The sequence below is a fragment of the Ips typographus genome, linkage group LG1, assembly GCF_016097725.1.
Source record: "Ips typographus isolate SLU linkage group LG1, UJ_Ityp_2.0, whole genome shotgun sequence".
Classification (NCBI taxonomy): domain Eukaryota; kingdom Metazoa; phylum Arthropoda; class Insecta; order Coleoptera; family Curculionidae; genus Ips; species Ips typographus.
In genome coordinates, this window is record NC_138422.1 from 23,858,858 (window position 1) to 23,876,748 (window position 17,891).

Below are 17,891 nucleotides of genomic sequence, written 5' to 3' on the forward strand. Positions count from 1 at the left end.
TGTCAAAATAACTGTCATAACTCTCAAAAATACGTTTTATTATCAAATACTGCAAGAAAACGTCCCTAAACCTTAGTTTTTGCAGCTTTTGAGCATAGTTTGACAGTTTTGACGTTAGTGACAGTTTTCACGTGATCGTAGAACACTATTTAGTTAGACCGTCACGTGACAATTGGCCAAATAACTGTCATAATTCTCAGAAACACGTTTTCTATCAAATACTGCAAGGAAACGTTCCTCAACCTTAATTTTTGCAACTTTAGAGCATGGTTTGACAGGTTGTCACGTGATTTTAGAAGCTAGACTATGAAGTGACAGTTGTCAAAATAACTGTTAAATCTCAGAAAATCGTCTTGTTTCGAAAACTGTGTTAAATGTAATTCTTGCAAATTCTAGTAAAATTTTGACAATTCTGACAATAGTGACAGACATCACGTGGTTTTAGAGAATAATTTGGAGTACGAAAATGACTGTTTTAAGCGCATTTTTAGAATCCTTATTAAATTTCCTATTCAATAAATTGAAAAAGTATATGAAAAGTTTCACAACCAACATAATGGCAATAACGAAATTAAAAGCGGTAGATTATAGGTATACAAATAACAGAAGAACGGTAGAAGAACTACAAAAACGGTAGATATACGGTTTTAACGGTAGACCTGGCAACATTGGTAGATTTTGATGGGAAGAGCGAGCGGGGTGAAGTTATTGTAAATGAGGTAGATGTACCCCGATCGGGGTAGTTGGGCAACGCTAAATTCTTAATGTGAAAATGCTGCAAATACCACTCTATGAAGCTATAAAAGTGCAAAAACATGCTCAAAAGCAATACAGTCCTAAAGGATTTTATAGGTTTATGAAATGAGTTTTACCGGTTGTGACTATGTGTGTGTTATTCTAAAAATATTTTTAAAATCCAACGGCAAAATTCTGTTTGTTTTGGGATCATCAATCCGTATTAAGTAGATGTAATAATAGCATTTTAAATGAATTGGCAAAGTATAAAAACGTAGAATCAAAGCAAAACTGAGTTCATCCGAATTAAATGGAATTAGGTCAACTAAATATTCAAGTCCATGCAATAATTGACATAGACAAATGTTTCCAAGCTTCGTAAATATTTTCTAAAACTCCGTTTCCCTAATAAATCCAGCTATTTTCTGTCATTGACATGTTAAGTTATTTCAATCAATAAATCTGAGTGGGTCTGCGACCTGTACAAGGTCCTTGACTCTGAAAGTTCCTATTGAATAGCATTCATTCAGCAAAGTAAGTTTACTAAACGAGTAATGGAATTTAATTAAACCACACGATTAGATATCAATTTAGAGCAAAAGGCGAATAGCGAGCAGATTGTAAAACCAAACGAATCGAAAATTAGAGCGCATAACCGTTCTTTTCAATTAACTATAAAAGGTTAATAATTCCAGTTTTACGGGTTTTCGCTCGAGATGTTTTTATTATATTGTCGTAAAATTGGTTGTTTTCGTTTGTGGAAGCTCGTAATAATTGGAAGGATATTTTTAGATAAGGTTTTAGATGCCTGGAAGTGGCTTAAGGCGTTTTATAGGAATTGTCTTGAAACATAATCAAAAAGTTATTATTTTTAAGCACTTAAAACACGTGACTTGTTTTTTAAATAGTATTTCCCGCAACGTGGTTATTTTTGAAGAAAATAGTATATTATTAATCTAGTTTGTAAAGCCTAGTTTAAAAAACAAAATTTAATTTTAGTAGTATTAGTATTAACTGTGAAAAGAGATTTAATTTTAGTATCAGCAATAACAAATTGATTTTAAGTAAATTCAATTATTACTAATACTAAAATTATACATAAAGCTATAAAATACGTTTCATATTGTTTATACTGATTTTATTGGATTTTAAGACTGTTTTGAGGTTTTACAGATTTATGAAGAGGATTTAGAGGGTTGTCAAAAATAGACTAAAAATAAGTCCGAAATAGACAACCAAATGTTATAAATGTCAAAAATGCACTAAAAAGGGTATAGAATGCATTCAATTAAAATCAAACTGATTTTGTTACTTTTCAAGTAAATGTTTCATTGTTTTGTACGGGATTGAATTTGACAGTTTTCAGATATAGAGCAAAACAAGATTTTACATTTTGTTTTAATGCTCAGGTCACAAGATTCCCAATTAGTTCCCAATCTATTTCATTATCATTCTGTTTGATGGTCCTTTGTGTAATAACTCACTACAAATACTCTTCTAATCTGACTTAAAGCAGTAAACAGTTTGAAAGAAAAAGTGGAATTCCCCACTACCATTTCACTTAATATTTAACTTTGTAATTTTGACTGTTTTCCTGGTCTTTACTGCTATTTTGGTGGTTCATAAGGCGAATTCCTGGTAAGTTAGTCAATTGATAATGCACTCATGAAACTTAGAATAATCATCTGGAACATTCTAAAAAGAAAACGCTAAAAAAGTCGGTAGAACGTTGCGAGCAACGTAGAGGTTGTCTCTTCCTGATTGAAAATTGTACATTTTGTTTATCTTCTGAAACATTTGGAAGATTTTTTAAAGGTTTTGAGACTCTGCAATATTTTTAGACATTTTGCAACATTTTTAAATCTACTGCAACATTTCTAGACCTTTTGCAGCGTTTTTAGACGTTTGTTACTCCGACTAATTTTTTTTTAATTTCAGTACTAAAACTGACAGTTTTATCATTTGTACTGTTAGGTTTTAGTAGTAAACGCGTCATCTTGGTAGTTTGTACTGTCAAACTGCAGTACTAAAGCAGTCAATGTCATAATTTGCATTGGCAAATTTGAACACTAAAACTATCAATTTTATTATTATTACTTTCAAATTTTATCACTAAAAACAGACAATTTTATAATTTGTACTGGCAAATTTGAGCAAGTCAAACTTGGTACTAAAACCAAGACTAAAACAGTAAATGTCATAATTCTTAACCTCAAATTTGAATACTAAAACAGTCAATTTTGGCACTTGAACACTCAATTTCATAATTTTTACTCTCAAATTTGAGTACTAAAGCAGACAATTTCATTATTTTGACTGTCAAATTTGAGCACTAAAATAGTCATCTTCGTAATTTGTACTTTGAAATTGGAGTACTAAAACCATCAATATCAAAATGTGTATTGGTAAATTTGAGCATTAAAACAGTCAATTTCTTAATTTTTACTCTAAAATTTTATCACTAAAACAGACAATTTTATAATTTGTACTAGCAAAATTTGAGCACTAAAGCAGTGAATTTCATTATTTTTATTCGAAAAGTAGTAGTCCATATGTTTATATGGAGTCATTATTTTTATTTTTAAATTTGAGCACTAAAACTATCAAATTCGTCATTCTTACTGTCAAAATTGGTACTAAAACAGTAAATGTCATAATTTTTAGCCGCAAATTTGAATACTAAAACAGTCAATTTTATCCTTTTACTGTCAAATTTGGTTACTAAAACTATCAATTTCATAATTTTTTCTGCCAACCTTGGCACTTGAACACTCAATTTCATAATTCTTACTCTCAAATTTGAGTACTAAAGCAGACAATTTCATTATTTTGTCTGTCAAATTTGACTTGTTGATTTAACTGTCAAGTTGTCTGAGAGAGCTGTAACCTTTAACTGACGGTCAAATGTCATAACTGTCAAAATTCCACTCATAAAGCTATAAAATACGTTTAGTAACGTTTGTACTGACTTCAAGTCTGTTTTGTGGTTATACAGCTTTATATGGAGAATATTTTGACGGTTGTCATAGTATAGACTCGTAACACTGTAAAGTTTAATTTGGGAGTTGTGACGTTGGATGACACTTTAAGATGTAAAATTTGACAGTTATGACACTTTATAGTGTGGCTTATAATCAAGTGACACTTATAACTATTAGAAAATTCATTAAGCAGTGAGATAAAATTATCAAATTGAACAGTTGTTGTATCTTGTGTTTTTACACCTTAATAAATCCCCGAATTTGACATTTGTGAGGCTTTGATATGTTTCATACGTCACCTGACAGTTCTCAACTGTCAAAAACTGGTATAGATCTTTATATTGTATTTCTTTGATACGTTGCATTACAAGTTGTATTTATAGCTTCGTAGAGTTAAATTTAACACTTGCGACACTTTATGTACAGCTGTCAAAAATCACCCAGCTGTCACGCGAAATTAACTTTGTATTTATAGTTTTATGGAGCGAAAATTGACAGTTGTGCTGTTAAGTGACGTAAGTATCAAAATGTTCCTGAACGTCAGAACTGTCAAATTTGGCTCCTGGAGCTATAAAAGGGTACTTACATTGTGGTTCTTCCAGTAAACACATCTACTTGTAATTTTATAATTTCCAAATATGTTGTTTGAATTCTTCGTTCACTTGAATTTTTCTGAAATTTTCTTGTCATTTTCTTCCAAAATAACTTTCTGAAAATTTTCCATCTCAGTGACAACAGGACAAACTATCACTTACTATCACTAGGCAATCTCTTACCGTTCATTGGTCAAGAAAATAATAATAAAAGAAATTGTAAAGAGAAAATCATGTAGAATGTGACAGGAACCCGTCATTGTCAGCTTCTTCTGTCACATTCTATCAACACTTCTCTTGAGAATTTTGTTCCCTGCTTTCAAAACATAGACAATTGGAAATGCAGCAGCTGATCCTCAGCCTAAAAAGATATTAGACCTAAAATGTAGTCAAAATTTATACTAAACTTTGCCACAAAAAAAGTAGTAAAAGTTTGATTTTTTCAAAATGTATCATAGTAAAAATGTGGGTTGCACATGCGTAAAACTAAAAATTATATATAATTTAATTATTACCTATACCTTCTTGAGCTGCACTAAAACAACCCCGTTTAAGGGTAATTTCGACCCTTTTATGTGCGGAAAAACGAAATGGCACGTTTCACATTATTCCACTAAAATAACAATTGCGCCAACCCAAAAGGCGCAATTCCTCCTGAATGCTGATTACTACGTTCAAACTGAATTTGCGAAGAATAAAAGGGGATAAGATATTGTACTAAACAAATTTCTTAAAAGCAACTTCCTTGTTGTAACTTGTGAATTAACAATTGAAGGGAATGTTCCTAAACTTTGGTAAACCAATTAAAAAAGCACTTTAAAACTACTGAAACTTTCAGGTTGAAAGTTCCGGCTTGCGACACTCAAATTAGCCGCCAGACCATTATGTAAATAACTATTAAGTGCCACTGAAAAGCAAAAACTTGACTCGATTACTTGATTTTTCTTCACCAGACCATACATATTCATGCCCTTTTGACACGTGGACGACCTAAAAACAGACTTATTAAAAGGCTTCTTATTACTCCACCACTTCTGTTTATGCGGTGGGATTTCTGCTGTTCTATTATTAAAAATCGTCACTTTGTAAGATGAAGGAGTTCGTAAATAAGGAAAAAGGTCGCGACCAAACAAGTGGAGGTAGCTAAAAATAACGCGTTGCCTTTCAACGTCAATAGGATAGAGTGGCTGGAGTGGGCTCGTAAAAGCTATTCTTAGACTTTCAGCTCAATTTTTGATAAAACTTCTAGAGGGTATTGACTAGATGAGATGCAGGGAGGTTATATATTATATCCGGAAGAAGCTTGTAATATTAAAATTAACTTCAGAAACGTTTAAATTCAAATTGCACTTACACAGCGATCAAGAAAAGGAGTTTTGTAATATTGTTTATTTTTTACATAAAATACCAACTACAATTTGAATATGTACTAATGTTATATTAACTTAAGAACAATTTAAGCTTCTAATAAACATCTTGCTTTAAATTTAGTGCTAGATCAAGTATTAACTGAACAAAAAGTACTAATTAACTGACTCCCTACTAATTAATAAGTTTTGTGATTGTTAGGTGGTGTAAGAGAAGACACAAGCACAATGTGAACACAAAATTGACTAATACGATGACAAAATTAACAAATTTAACTTTAAACACAATAACAATTACAAATGACAAATAGAAAACGTTCTGGGTAATCGTTTATATTTTACTCAAAACTAACTTTGTAAATTTTGCAGCATAATTTAATTTAGCAGTATTTTTTTCTGAATCGCCTGAGACTAATATCAAAACTGAATATGTCTAAATTTTTGACACTTGTTTTGCTTATTTTAAATACCAGATGTATGTATTTTATTTGCTCTTTTTTTCTGCTTTCAAATACGTCTGAGGTTATATGTGTTGGTTACTTTTCAAAAATATAAATGTGTAGTTGTCAAACGTAATACTGTTGTTTAAATTATTTGACTAATATTAAAATTTAGTGTCAACTGGCCTTTACAGTGTTGCAAGCTCAGAATTGCTTTATCAACGTCATGTGACGTGTATTTTACAATTCAGCTTTTAAAACTGTATAAATTTGATTTGGCAACTTTCACTGTTCAAACTATTTTTTGATGGTCACGTGACTCTGTTGACAGGTGTCAACTCTGGTTTTTACAGTGTTGCAAGCTCAGAATTATCAACGTCACGTGACGTGTATTTTCAATTTCAGCTCTTACAATTTCTATCTAAACTTGATTTACCAAATTTTCACATTTCAAACTATTTTGTATGGTCACGTCACTATTTGACAGGGCATTTACAGTGTTGTCAGCTCAAAAATTGGATTATTAAAGTCACGTCAACTTTTGCAAGTATGTAAATTTAATTTACCAAATTTCCCACCTTTAAACTAAAATTTAACAGTCACGTGGCTAATTTTGTCAAATGGTCTTTACGGGTTTCAAAATCAAAACTTCATAATAACATCTTTTATAACTCTCTAAATTTCAGATCAAAGTTAGCTATTGAGTTAAATATAACAATCACTTTCTTCTTGCACGTACATTTGTAATTATTATTATATTAGTTACTTTAATAAAATAATAAAATTCTAGTTACATCAGAAAAGCTTTTAAACTAAGACAAGAGTCTTAATTTTGAAAAGTTAACAGGCGGTGAGCGGTTTTAGCATAATTGCATTAAAACTTTTTCCATAATTTTTCTTCTATTTCAACGTCTTTTAAAAGATTTAATTCTTTTACTTACCACAAGTTATCAAAATTAAATTAGATGACCACTTCCACAGTTTTTCCTCTTTACAAAATCACAAACATTATACATGAGTAATCTGGAAACTGAAAATAAATGATAACATAAATACAAATGTGTATAAGTTAGTGAGAACCCATAATTTTACGGTATTTTTTATATTTTTATTTCTGACTTTCAAGTTTTGTTTACTTCACGTAAGAGCAGAAATCGTACATTTTCCAAGATTAACTTAGACAACTTTTAATGGAAAGTAAATAACAACATTGATTGAATATTATATTTAGGTAAGCTGTTAGAATATTAAAATATTGATTACGCCTTCATGCCACTTTACCAAGATTGATGCTAAAAAGCAGAAGCGAAAGATGTTTTTACGGAAAGTAAATAAAAACGTTTTGGATTCTGTTAGAGTGTAAAAGCGATAGTGGACGAGAGTCTTAGGAAGCCTTGAGGAATTATTTTTTATGTTAAAAATTGTGTTTGTAGCTTTAAATGGATCAGCCAGAAAATGTATCAAGACCAACAGTATATCAAGCAGAAAAATAATGCAACAGTGATCTAAAGCTTTATTGATATTGCTTCTGATCTGATTTTGTAATAATTTTTGGGTAATAAGTTTACTTTAGTAAACAAGTTTTCTTAAATTGTCCAATTCGCTATACTTTGGGATGAGTAAGAAGTACTTTTTAGTTTTATCATTTTTATTAAATATTCTTTAGAAGCGTAATTATTAGAGTAAGCAAAGTGCTCTTTTAATAAATAAAATTTAATTCATACAGTTAAAAAAAGTTAGTTTTTATGTTTTAAATTGTTTGTAAAAACAAGAAAGTAGACCGGTGAATCATCAATTAAGTAACTGAGAAAACTATTTTTCTCAAATAATTTTCTGTTCTGAATTCATTAATCTAAAATAAGTAACAAATAATTGATGCATATGGGTATTTTCAAAACGTATCTGCTGTTTATTGCAATTTTTGGTTTAAACCTATTTTTTTAAATCATTTTTAATTCAGAAACTATTTGTCATTACCAGAAACAATCTCACAATTGCCAGAAACTATCTGACAATTGACAGAAACTATCTGAATTTTTTTATTTAAAATTAATTTCATAATTTTCAGTTCTGCATCTAACTTAACTTTTCCTTCTCATTTTCAACTTGACCTTTGCCAATGCTTTTTTTTGATTTTTTTTTTATGTAGCCACCTTTAAAAAGTGGCAAATTAATCACGAAATGTTTCATATAATATTGTTCAATTCTTTGTTTAAAATTGGATTTAACCAAGATGCATCTTATCTAACACAATGATAGTTAAACTCATTTTCTTTTTGGTTAAGCCTCTTACAATAATCCCCTCCAGTCACTAAAAAATAACTTTCGGCCTTAATAAACCAACTTTCGTAGGCGATGAAGGTTTCATTAGAGTTGCAAGTGGGCGACACATTTTTTCGCTCCCTTGGGAGTATTATTGAGAGACTGTTCCTGTTATTTCTACGAGTATTTGCTTCACGTTCAAAATATTCGACTTTCTCGTAATTCTACGCTAAAAATGCGAAAAAAACTTCCGGAATGTCATTTACCCAACTCGTGTCAAGTCCCGACTATTTCCTAACAGGAATTAAAAGTTTAGTTTCAGGGTTTGTCACAACTTTAAATTGCATTTCGCGTAAAACCTTGATGCTGTAATTTTGTGTTGATTTGCATTTAGTCGCCCTTAGGGGAGGTCATCAGTTAGAGGAAAACTTCTTCACTATCGTTTTATTAGCATCGTCACCTTAGGCGAAAATCTATAAGTGACCTACTTTAAAATGCACATTGTTGAAAATAAGCTAACAGTGAAAGAAATTTTAAAACTCCTTTTCTAGGTCACTTTATAAGTTACTTGTTGTTTTTAAGTATTTTGGGTAAGTGTAGGTAGGTACTTGTAGAAACATTACTTATGATTTAAGTTACAATCTAAATTAATCAGACAACATCCACTAAAAGCAAAACAAACAGTTTCAAAATTTTAAAACTCCTTTTCCAGGTCACTTTGTAAATTACTTGTTTTTGAAAGTATTTTGTGTAGGCGGTTGTACGTCTTGTAAAATCATGACTAATTAATTAAGTTACGACCTAAATCAATGAGATAACATCCAATAAAAGCAAAGGCCGTATAATAATCTCGAAATAACAGTTTCCTTAATCTTTGCTTTGTTTTAGCACAATGGGACCTTTCAATGTATTAATGGGTTTTCTCGAGTATTTGGGAGTTTCGGGTATATACTTAGATTCCCTAAGGCAGGCCCTTAACGAGGGCGTTCTGTTAACTATCAATGAAAGCCGCAACATAATATAACATCTGGGATATCGTATTTATTATTAGAATACCCTTATTTTCATTAGGGTGGAATGTTCGCCATTTGGTTGGAACTGCTCGTAATTTGGACTTTGTAGCAAAACAAGAATGCAGCTAATAAAAAATAATCAACATTTACAACTTAAGTGAAAAATTTTCAACTTTCTATTGCTTCCATAATTGTATGTATAAGAACTTTGTATTATAGTGATTTCTGTGTTTTTTTTCTTTCTAAAAGCTATAAGAATTTCATTTCGTATAGTGTATTGACTCCTGTTAATGACTTCCCATCATTAATTTAACTGGAAATGTTTCCAACTTCCTCGTATGTGCAGACTCCTTAAAAGCATATTGTATTAACGAGGTCATTCACTTTATTATGAAGAAATACGATAGCGGTTGCGTGTTTTGTGACTGTAATTGTTGGCAAACGTGACTATAATAATTAAATTGTAATTAGTGTCTAGGATTAGACTGTAATCATTTTATAACACATAAAAAACAAACAAAATTAGGTAGACTAATTTTACTCTGTTTTTGTGAAGTTGTATGTTAAAAGAGGTTCTGTGAGGAAGTTTTGGTTTTGAAGTAGAGTCATAGGTAATATAATTTATTCTTCTCTGTAGAATAACATTACTATGTACCGGATGATCCACCTAAGACAAGAAGTCGATGGTATTTGAAAAAAAAAATGTTTAAAAAACAGAAGTAAAACCAACATTTTATTAAAAAAAATAATAATCAAATTTTGGATTTAAGTTTTGAAAATACCAACATATTATCCTGCAGATTATCACAGGCGATTGAGATTATTGAACTCAAAAAGTGTTCTCCCAGATGGTACGATGTATGTGTATGGATACTTATTATCCAAAAATTATTGGAAAACTTAACTGATTGATTTTATTTCAATTTAGTTAATATCAAGAAATTGGTACACATTTGGAGCGTTGCATTAAAAATTAGAAAATTATTTTACTAAGAATATGCAGCATCTAATATAATAGCTGCCTAATTATTATATAATAGCTGCCTAATTATTAAAGTTTATTTTATAAGTAATTTTTGTGTGACAATTCATGAGTGCACAGATTCATAATTATTTTTTAAAGTTTTTGAGCCTTAATTACATCTCAAATATTCAAACATAAAAATTCAATTCAAACGTTTACAGCAAGCTGAAAAGTAAAAATATTTAAAATTCCAATAAGATTAAGCATATAAAAGTTGCTTTAATAAAGTCTAAGGGATATTTTGATAGCGAAAAGGGTTTCTTAGGTTCTGTAAGGCATTTTTGATTGAATTCCTAACAAGTTTTAATAAGCATAATAATGTTTGTATAAATTAATCAGGTTCGATCTGAATAAAAAAAATTTCATCAGTGTGTCATTGAATTACTACATACAACGTTAAAGAAGAACTAATTTTGTAGATACTTTTTCATTTAAAATCATTTTATCACTTTTGGACTGACGAACAAATTAAGTTTAGTTAGACGATAATTACAAACGTCCTAATTAAATAATAACCTGATATTTCACTTTAATAGGCGCTTTTAAAATCAAAACGGAGCAACTGCTCTATACAGTCAGAGCAGAGAGACAATAATTGCTGCTTTTAATTAAAAGACTGTTTAGAATAGTTAAAGCTTATTTCAGCTCCGAGCTGAATAAAAAATCCTTCAAGAAGGTGTAATTAACACAGAAAATACATTCGCAAGTGAACGTTTAACAGCTCTTGTAAGTTTTAAGTAAGTAAATTGATTGAGTGTTTCATAAATTGTTGATACAACTGTGATGTTCGATATTTTACGTTGCAGCCAAGTCACAGCTGTCAAATTTTTGTACATTTAATGCCCTGACTTAGGTTGATACCTGTCAAAAGGTTAAACTTTGTTCAGAAGCTAGTTTCTGAGATGTTAGTGATTAAACCTGTCTAGTGTTAAAATTTTTTATACAAATGTGAATTTCAATATTTTCAGTAGCCGTCAAGTGACAACTGTCAAATTCAGTACATTTATTGTCCTAGGCTAGGTTGACAGCTGTCAAAAATTTTAGCTTTGTTCAGGGCTGAGATATCAGTGATTAAACCTGCCTGGTATTTAAGTTGTTGAAATAAATGTGAATTTTAATATTTTTACTTGCAGACAAGTGACAACTGTCAAATCCTATATTAGGTAGTTATAGTCCTATATTAGGTTGACTACTGTCAAAAATTTTGTCTCTATTCAGAAGCCAGTTTCTGACTGAAAAGTGATTAAACTTGCCTATAGTGCTAAAAAATTAAAAATTAGTTTAAAATTAGTTATTTGGACTGATTGAGGAAAGGGGTTTTGAATTTTAGTTGTTACAAATAAATAAATTGTCTGAAATGTAAATAACACCGAAAATCGATTAAAGAACATTAGCCAGTCAACGATTAAAAACTCTTAGGTTTATAGTTAGTTAGTTAAACAATTAAGTAATTTATAGACTGATTGAGGTAGGGAGTTTTTGAATTTGTGTTGTAATTAAATAAACTGTTGGAAAAACAGAGTAATTTTTTAATCTGATTTTGAAGTTAACTACTCTAACACTAAAGCGGCACTTTAAGTTATTCCTAATTTATAAAGATAGCTTTGTCTAAAGTTAATAAATTCGAACAAAGAGAATCCATTATGTTTCACATTAAACTTAAATGCATGATCTACTTTCGGTCATAAAAAGCTTTCAGCTAAATGGACTTCAAGACCATTTATGATAAACGACGTGTTCCAATTACTGTATTTAGCTAAGTTAGCCGTTGGGGGATCCAATTAATTAAAAGGTAAATTTATCATCGTTGAGGTCATAATATTTGCACAAATGTCGTTCGAATGATAAACAAGAAACAATTACCTCTGACGTTCTAGAGATACCGCAAAATCTTTCAGGACTAGAAAGAAAACCACGTGCATGATGGTAACATAGTGACATCAAAGCAAACACAGTTCGCTAAATTAAAGTGGTTGATGTTTATTCAATCTTCTTGAAAATTGTGAATCTAAATGTAAATTAAGAGACTTGGCAACAACAATTGAAAAACTTTGTTTTTCAGGTATCCAGAAATGAAGACTGTAACAAACTGTTTCGTACTTAACTTGGCCATCAGCGATATTTTGTTCGCACTTACCATTCCGGTGGTGGCTTACACCAGGATAAGCCAGTCGTGGAAGCTGGGAGACACTACTTGCAGGATTATTCCTTATCTGCAGGTTTGTACTCAAATATTTTTGATACATCAAAATAGGTTTCAGATTTTGTGATTTTTATAGTTTGTTTAAAATATTACTGACTAAAAATTGCTGCAAAAAAAAAAAAAAAAACCTTTGAATAATTTAAAGCTGAATGCACAGGAATAGCTTATAAAGCTTATTATAATGTGATTTCGAAAGAGCTTGTTTGTTCCTAGAAAATTATTTTTCAAGTTAGTTAGTTAATGAATTTGCTGAACTCCTGTAACACATTCTAAGTTACTATTTTTACAAATTTTGTTATACACACCAAAACTCCATTGTTTGTGAAAACTAACTAAACTGTTCCGGTAGATCTCTTTGGAGTAAGGACATTTACCGGAAAGTAGCGAAAAAACGGCATGTAATTTCCTCATAGAGGCGAAAAATTACTGGAGAACTAGTGAGTAGACGTAAGTAAATAGAAACACAAAAGCAAAATACAAGAAAAACGTCAGAAGATAGATGGAAAATTGTAAACCTTCTGAAGGAGAACACTTTTCTTCGACTTGAAGGAAACCATGGATGCCAAAAGAACTGAAAACCAAGAAAAATAAATTATGAAGATTATCTAAAAGATTTAACAACACTCTTAGAAGGTCAAAAGAAGTAAAAGTAAAATTATGTGGAAGACATGTTTGAGAAGAAAACTAAGGGATTGTCAAATTGGAAAAATCGAGAAAAACATGATTCCACGACGACAGGAAAAAGGCATAAGATCCTTTCAAAAAAGACAGACAAGACTGATGGGACAGTAGGGAGATAAATCTAAACGCAAAGAGTAAATATCCAAAAAAAAATTGACATAATGATAAAGTAGAACCTTTCTGAAGAGGACTTTACTAGTGCTCCTCCATCACGTACGTAAATGCTCTGAGAATAAAAGTAAACGAGTCTAATTTTGACAAATATAGGAATGGATTCTTTAATAACAAGTGGCAAAATAAACTTCATTGTGTAATTGGTTACACCATCAGTACCACTCCAACCAATTGTCAGATGCATAACAACAAAACTAATACATGCATAATGTTACTAGGGATAAATTATTTTGACATGAACATTTCTCAGAACTAGTACTACCTAGTACCAATGAATATTAATCTAACCTATATGTTTCTATTGAACCAAGATTCAAAAACATACAAAAAAACTATTACTTATAGTCTACAACAGCAAAATCTGAAATCTATAGATTCTATCCATCAACTACACTTAGTCTTACCAAGTTTTAACAGTTTGTTTCAGGCATCGTGCTGCTCTGGACTTTGGCCTTCATTAGCATAGACCGTCATCGCTGCATAGTAGTACCACCGTACCGCTCCAAGATGTCCTTACCCCAAGCAAACTGCACTTCCGTCCTCATCTGGCTGGCCATATCAATGGCGGCAGTGCCCGTAGCTCTGTGGTTTCGGGAAATCACTACAGACCAAGGATTAACAGTTTGCACTTTGGTTTTTCCCAAATCCGATACGATCAACTATTCAGTGCTTTTCATTATCACTGTCGTGTTTTTTGCCTGTCTGCTACCGATGGCGTTGCTAGTCTACCACTACCAGCAAATTTTCCAGAAGATTCTATCTACGAAAAACGCTTGGTCAACTTCCTGTGTTGTAATCAGCGCCGTGGAAATCAAAGGATGTGGCAGAACTCAGACTAGAAGACAAAGCGAACTGAGTTTGAGCGATATTTTTGTACCGTGGCCTCGTAAATTCTCTAGCCAAATCAACTCAAACAGTCGACATGGTTCCCTATCCACTCAGGAAGAATTGAGGCTCAATAAGCATCTCAAAGTGGTCAGGGTACTCTTTTTAAACGTTGTAGTGGTTCTGGTAATGTGGCTGCCCATTACTTTAGTAATGATACTAATCCATATAGATGGAAGAAGGGAAAACCAGGACTACGGATACTTTTTGAGGTCACATCATTTTATTTCCGCGTTGAGTGTCGCCCTATTGAACACCGTAATCAACCCCTTGCTGTACGGGGTGTTGTCGGATAATTTCCGAGCGTGTCTGCTACGGATTTGGTGCAGAAGGGAGAGGGGAATATTGGAAACAGCCACACCGTCAAGTGGCAGACAGAATGGGAAGAACAAAAGACCGAGCGCTTCGTTGAGTGAAAAAAGTGAAAGGAGTGTTGGTGCAGAAGGAGAGAGGAAGTTTCTAGGTTAATTAAGCTATATAGATGTGTAAATACGATAAGGCATTTACTTATTTATTATTGTATAGGCTGGTACTGAATTAGTGTTTAATATACTGATGTAGTTATAAGAAAATGCTACATTTTGTTCCATTATTTTCAGTTTCTGAAAGTCAATCTTCTTCTTCCTTAGCCCATGTCCGGCTATTCACGGCTGACTGACAACAATTTATCTCCGGTATTTTTTTATTGTTCCTCCATCGCTTTGGGGTTTCCCTGCATTTCTTTTTGTGGATCTACTTAGGTGAGTTCTGCCTTGCAACATGGTCTGCTCATTTCCGTTTTACTATGGGTACTCCTCTCACAACATTCATTACCCTTGTTTTTCTTCGACTCTCACAATTTTTATGCAATCTCTTCAACTGATCCCCCATGGCTCTCTGAGTTGTTCTGAGTCTTTCTGCACTCTCCTCGTTGTAAGTGTCATAGTCTCCAGTCAGAATATTGTGACGGGTGTCTCATAGGCTTTTCGGTTAAGGTTGATTGAGTAGCCTAGTTTACCGAATGCGGCCTAGCTAAGTCTTGCTCTCCGGGATATTTCAGCTGTTTGGTTTTGTTTTTTGGCGTTTTCCAATGCACACATTCAGTGATAAGGTATCCTTTTGGCAAACCCTGGTCTATTTGGTACATCTGTTGAGGTCTCGTCGTCAATGGCTTCTTGTAATGTAGAGTTTTCCTAAATATGTTTGATAAGATTGAAGTATCTTGTGTCTATTCTTCCCAAGAACATCCCAAGCAGTCTTGACCGAGTTGAAAACCCGTTTGAAGCAAACCGGTCTTTTGCTACCTGACATGCAAGAGTAAAGCTTATTTCCAGAAACATCAGTAGTCCATATTCATCCGCGGCTTTTGGTAGAGATGACGACCAATTCATCCTAACTCGCTGCCTCTGTCTTCTTCCTCTTGGATATAATTCAAAGGAAACAATGCTGGGTGCGTATTCTTGAAACGAGAGAAGGGAATTAACAAGAGAAAGACCTGTAGAATATGACAGGAACCCCCCATTGTCAGCTTCTTCTGTCACATTCTATCAACACTTCTTGAGAATTCCGTTCCCTGTATTCAAGAATAGGCCCCCTGATGTCATTTAAATTGTAATAGGTAGTTAAGCTGAAATCCCTTGCTCTAGTCGCACGGTAATACAGGAATATATTCCAGCGCATGATCCAAGCATTCTGGAATGTCCTGATGATCAAAATGGCAGAACAAAAGCAATAAGTAGTACTAGTGTAGATTTTGCCGCGCAAATAGGGTCTTTTGAGAAAAACAAGCGGGCTGGATGTATTGGTTAGGCTGTGATGGGGTTTTCTGGTCTGAGCTCACTATAACCGACACTCACAAAAAATTAACTAGCAAAAAGGTAGCCATCCCTCCAAATGACTGGGCTCTTGGAAGCAAAAAGGTTAAAGAGTTGATTCGAATCCTAAGTGACGCCAAGACAACATCCAAAGGGTTGATGTCAAGGAATCGTTGGTTCTTAAAAACTCTGACTGCGGTTTTGTCAGGCCAGTGTGTCTAAACAGACATCTATACCCATACCTACTATGTATGTAGAACGACAGAAACAAACCTGTCATCTATTAGATGGAACATGAAACTCAGCTATAGCCAATCGTCTGTTAGGAGGACGGCCTCGACACTTTCCACCTGCAAGATATTGTCTTTTTTGGAATGTGGATATTCCGGCTTGTATTTGTCATGAAAACGGGACCTTTTGGGTAACAAGGATCAAAATAGTAAAAGTAGAAAAAGTTGGGGAGTAAATGGAGGGAAAATGACAAAAAAGAATTTTAGGACCTTTTTAGACTCTCCACACTTCTCCAAAAATAGCATTTACCAAGTTAACTTTCCTTTACAGTACTGTTTTCTTCCCAGAAATCCAAAATGGATACTCGCTATACACAACCTTTCTCTCTCAAAGTAAGCAGCAAGTTGCCAAGCCTTATGTACACTTCTCTAAGATCTTGCAGTGTTTTCTCAAAATGATTTTTACCAAAATAAACTAGGTATACAGGGTTGCCCATCGAAAACGAATCAGTGACGTTTTTAGAAACTCTGTAGATTATTTTAAAAAATTTTCAGACACGTCAACTTTATTTTTGAAAAAGACAACAAAAACAAACAAGAATTGTTATGTAAAGTTAGTGAACAATTGCTTCTCTCCATTGCGCGACCGTGGGGTTCTATTGTGGCTCACACATAATGATCTCTTCGATCAAAAAGCGAATACCTGTCTCAGTAATTATTAGTCTATTAAGGTAGTAAAACAAGATGTTCTAGGCTAATGCTGAAAATGTTTACTATAAAATTTTATGAAGTACATATTCAGGCAAAGTAATTTCATACATTTTGTAGAATTTGTGGTGGAATTTGATCGCATTCCTGTAAGATTCTTTAACAAAACTCTTCTAATGACGTAGATTAGGTTAGGAATAGCATAAATTATTGATTTGAGATAGGTATGTTTCCAGTGGAAGAAGTATAACGGTGATAAATCAGGAGAACGTGCAGGCCATTGAGTCTCCTTTTTCAATCTATTGATTAAGAAACCGTTTAACATAACGCTATAATATACCTAATAAAAAGTATTTGAATTTTAAAGCTCATATGATCTCTTGAGAACGGTTAGAGATTAGAGATAGGTATAAAGACATGTTACATGGGAAAAGTTTAGATTATCAAGGACAACCATAAAAATACGTGTCCGAGAGTTTTTCGATATAATCTGTATAGAGGGTATTTAAAAAGGTCCCTGTATCGAAAAGTCAAATCAGGTGACCCCACGATCTAGTCACTCCAGTTTCATGTAGTAGTAGTAGTAAGTCATTTTAGTTTACAAGTTTAATAGTCTATTATACAGGGTGTCCGGAAAATACGTGTACAACGTTTGACGACAGACTCCTGACGTCAAAATATGTCGATCTAAGCCGACTTAGTTATATCCAAAATTGTCTCGTTTAGCCGGTAGAGGGCGACAAAAATTTGTAAAAATATTGGTTTTTTACTAAATTACGTGAAAACCTGCTAATGGATTTTA

The 17,891-nt window shown here is 32.6% G+C and overlaps 1 protein-coding gene across 4 annotated transcripts in view; it reads left to right on the forward strand.

The window, feature by feature from the left end:
- The window catches only part of LOC145730407 (free fatty acid receptor 4-like), a 47,552-nt gene extending 32,622 nt beyond the window's left edge, over positions 1–14,930 (forward strand). For all 4 annotated transcript variants that reach the window (XM_081981618.1, XM_081981606.1, XM_081981611.1 and 1 more), the window contains 2 exons: positions 12,478–12,634; positions 13,891–14,930. In XM_081981618.1, coding sequence (XP_081837744.1) covers positions 12,488–12,634; positions 13,891–14,826 — 1,083 coding nt within the window. In that variant the 5' untranslated portion in view covers positions 12,478–12,487 and the 3' untranslated portion in view covers positions 14,827–14,930. The remainder of the gene's footprint in view (positions 1–12,477; positions 12,635–13,890) is intronic.
- Positions 14,931–17,891: the final 2,961 nt, after the last annotated feature.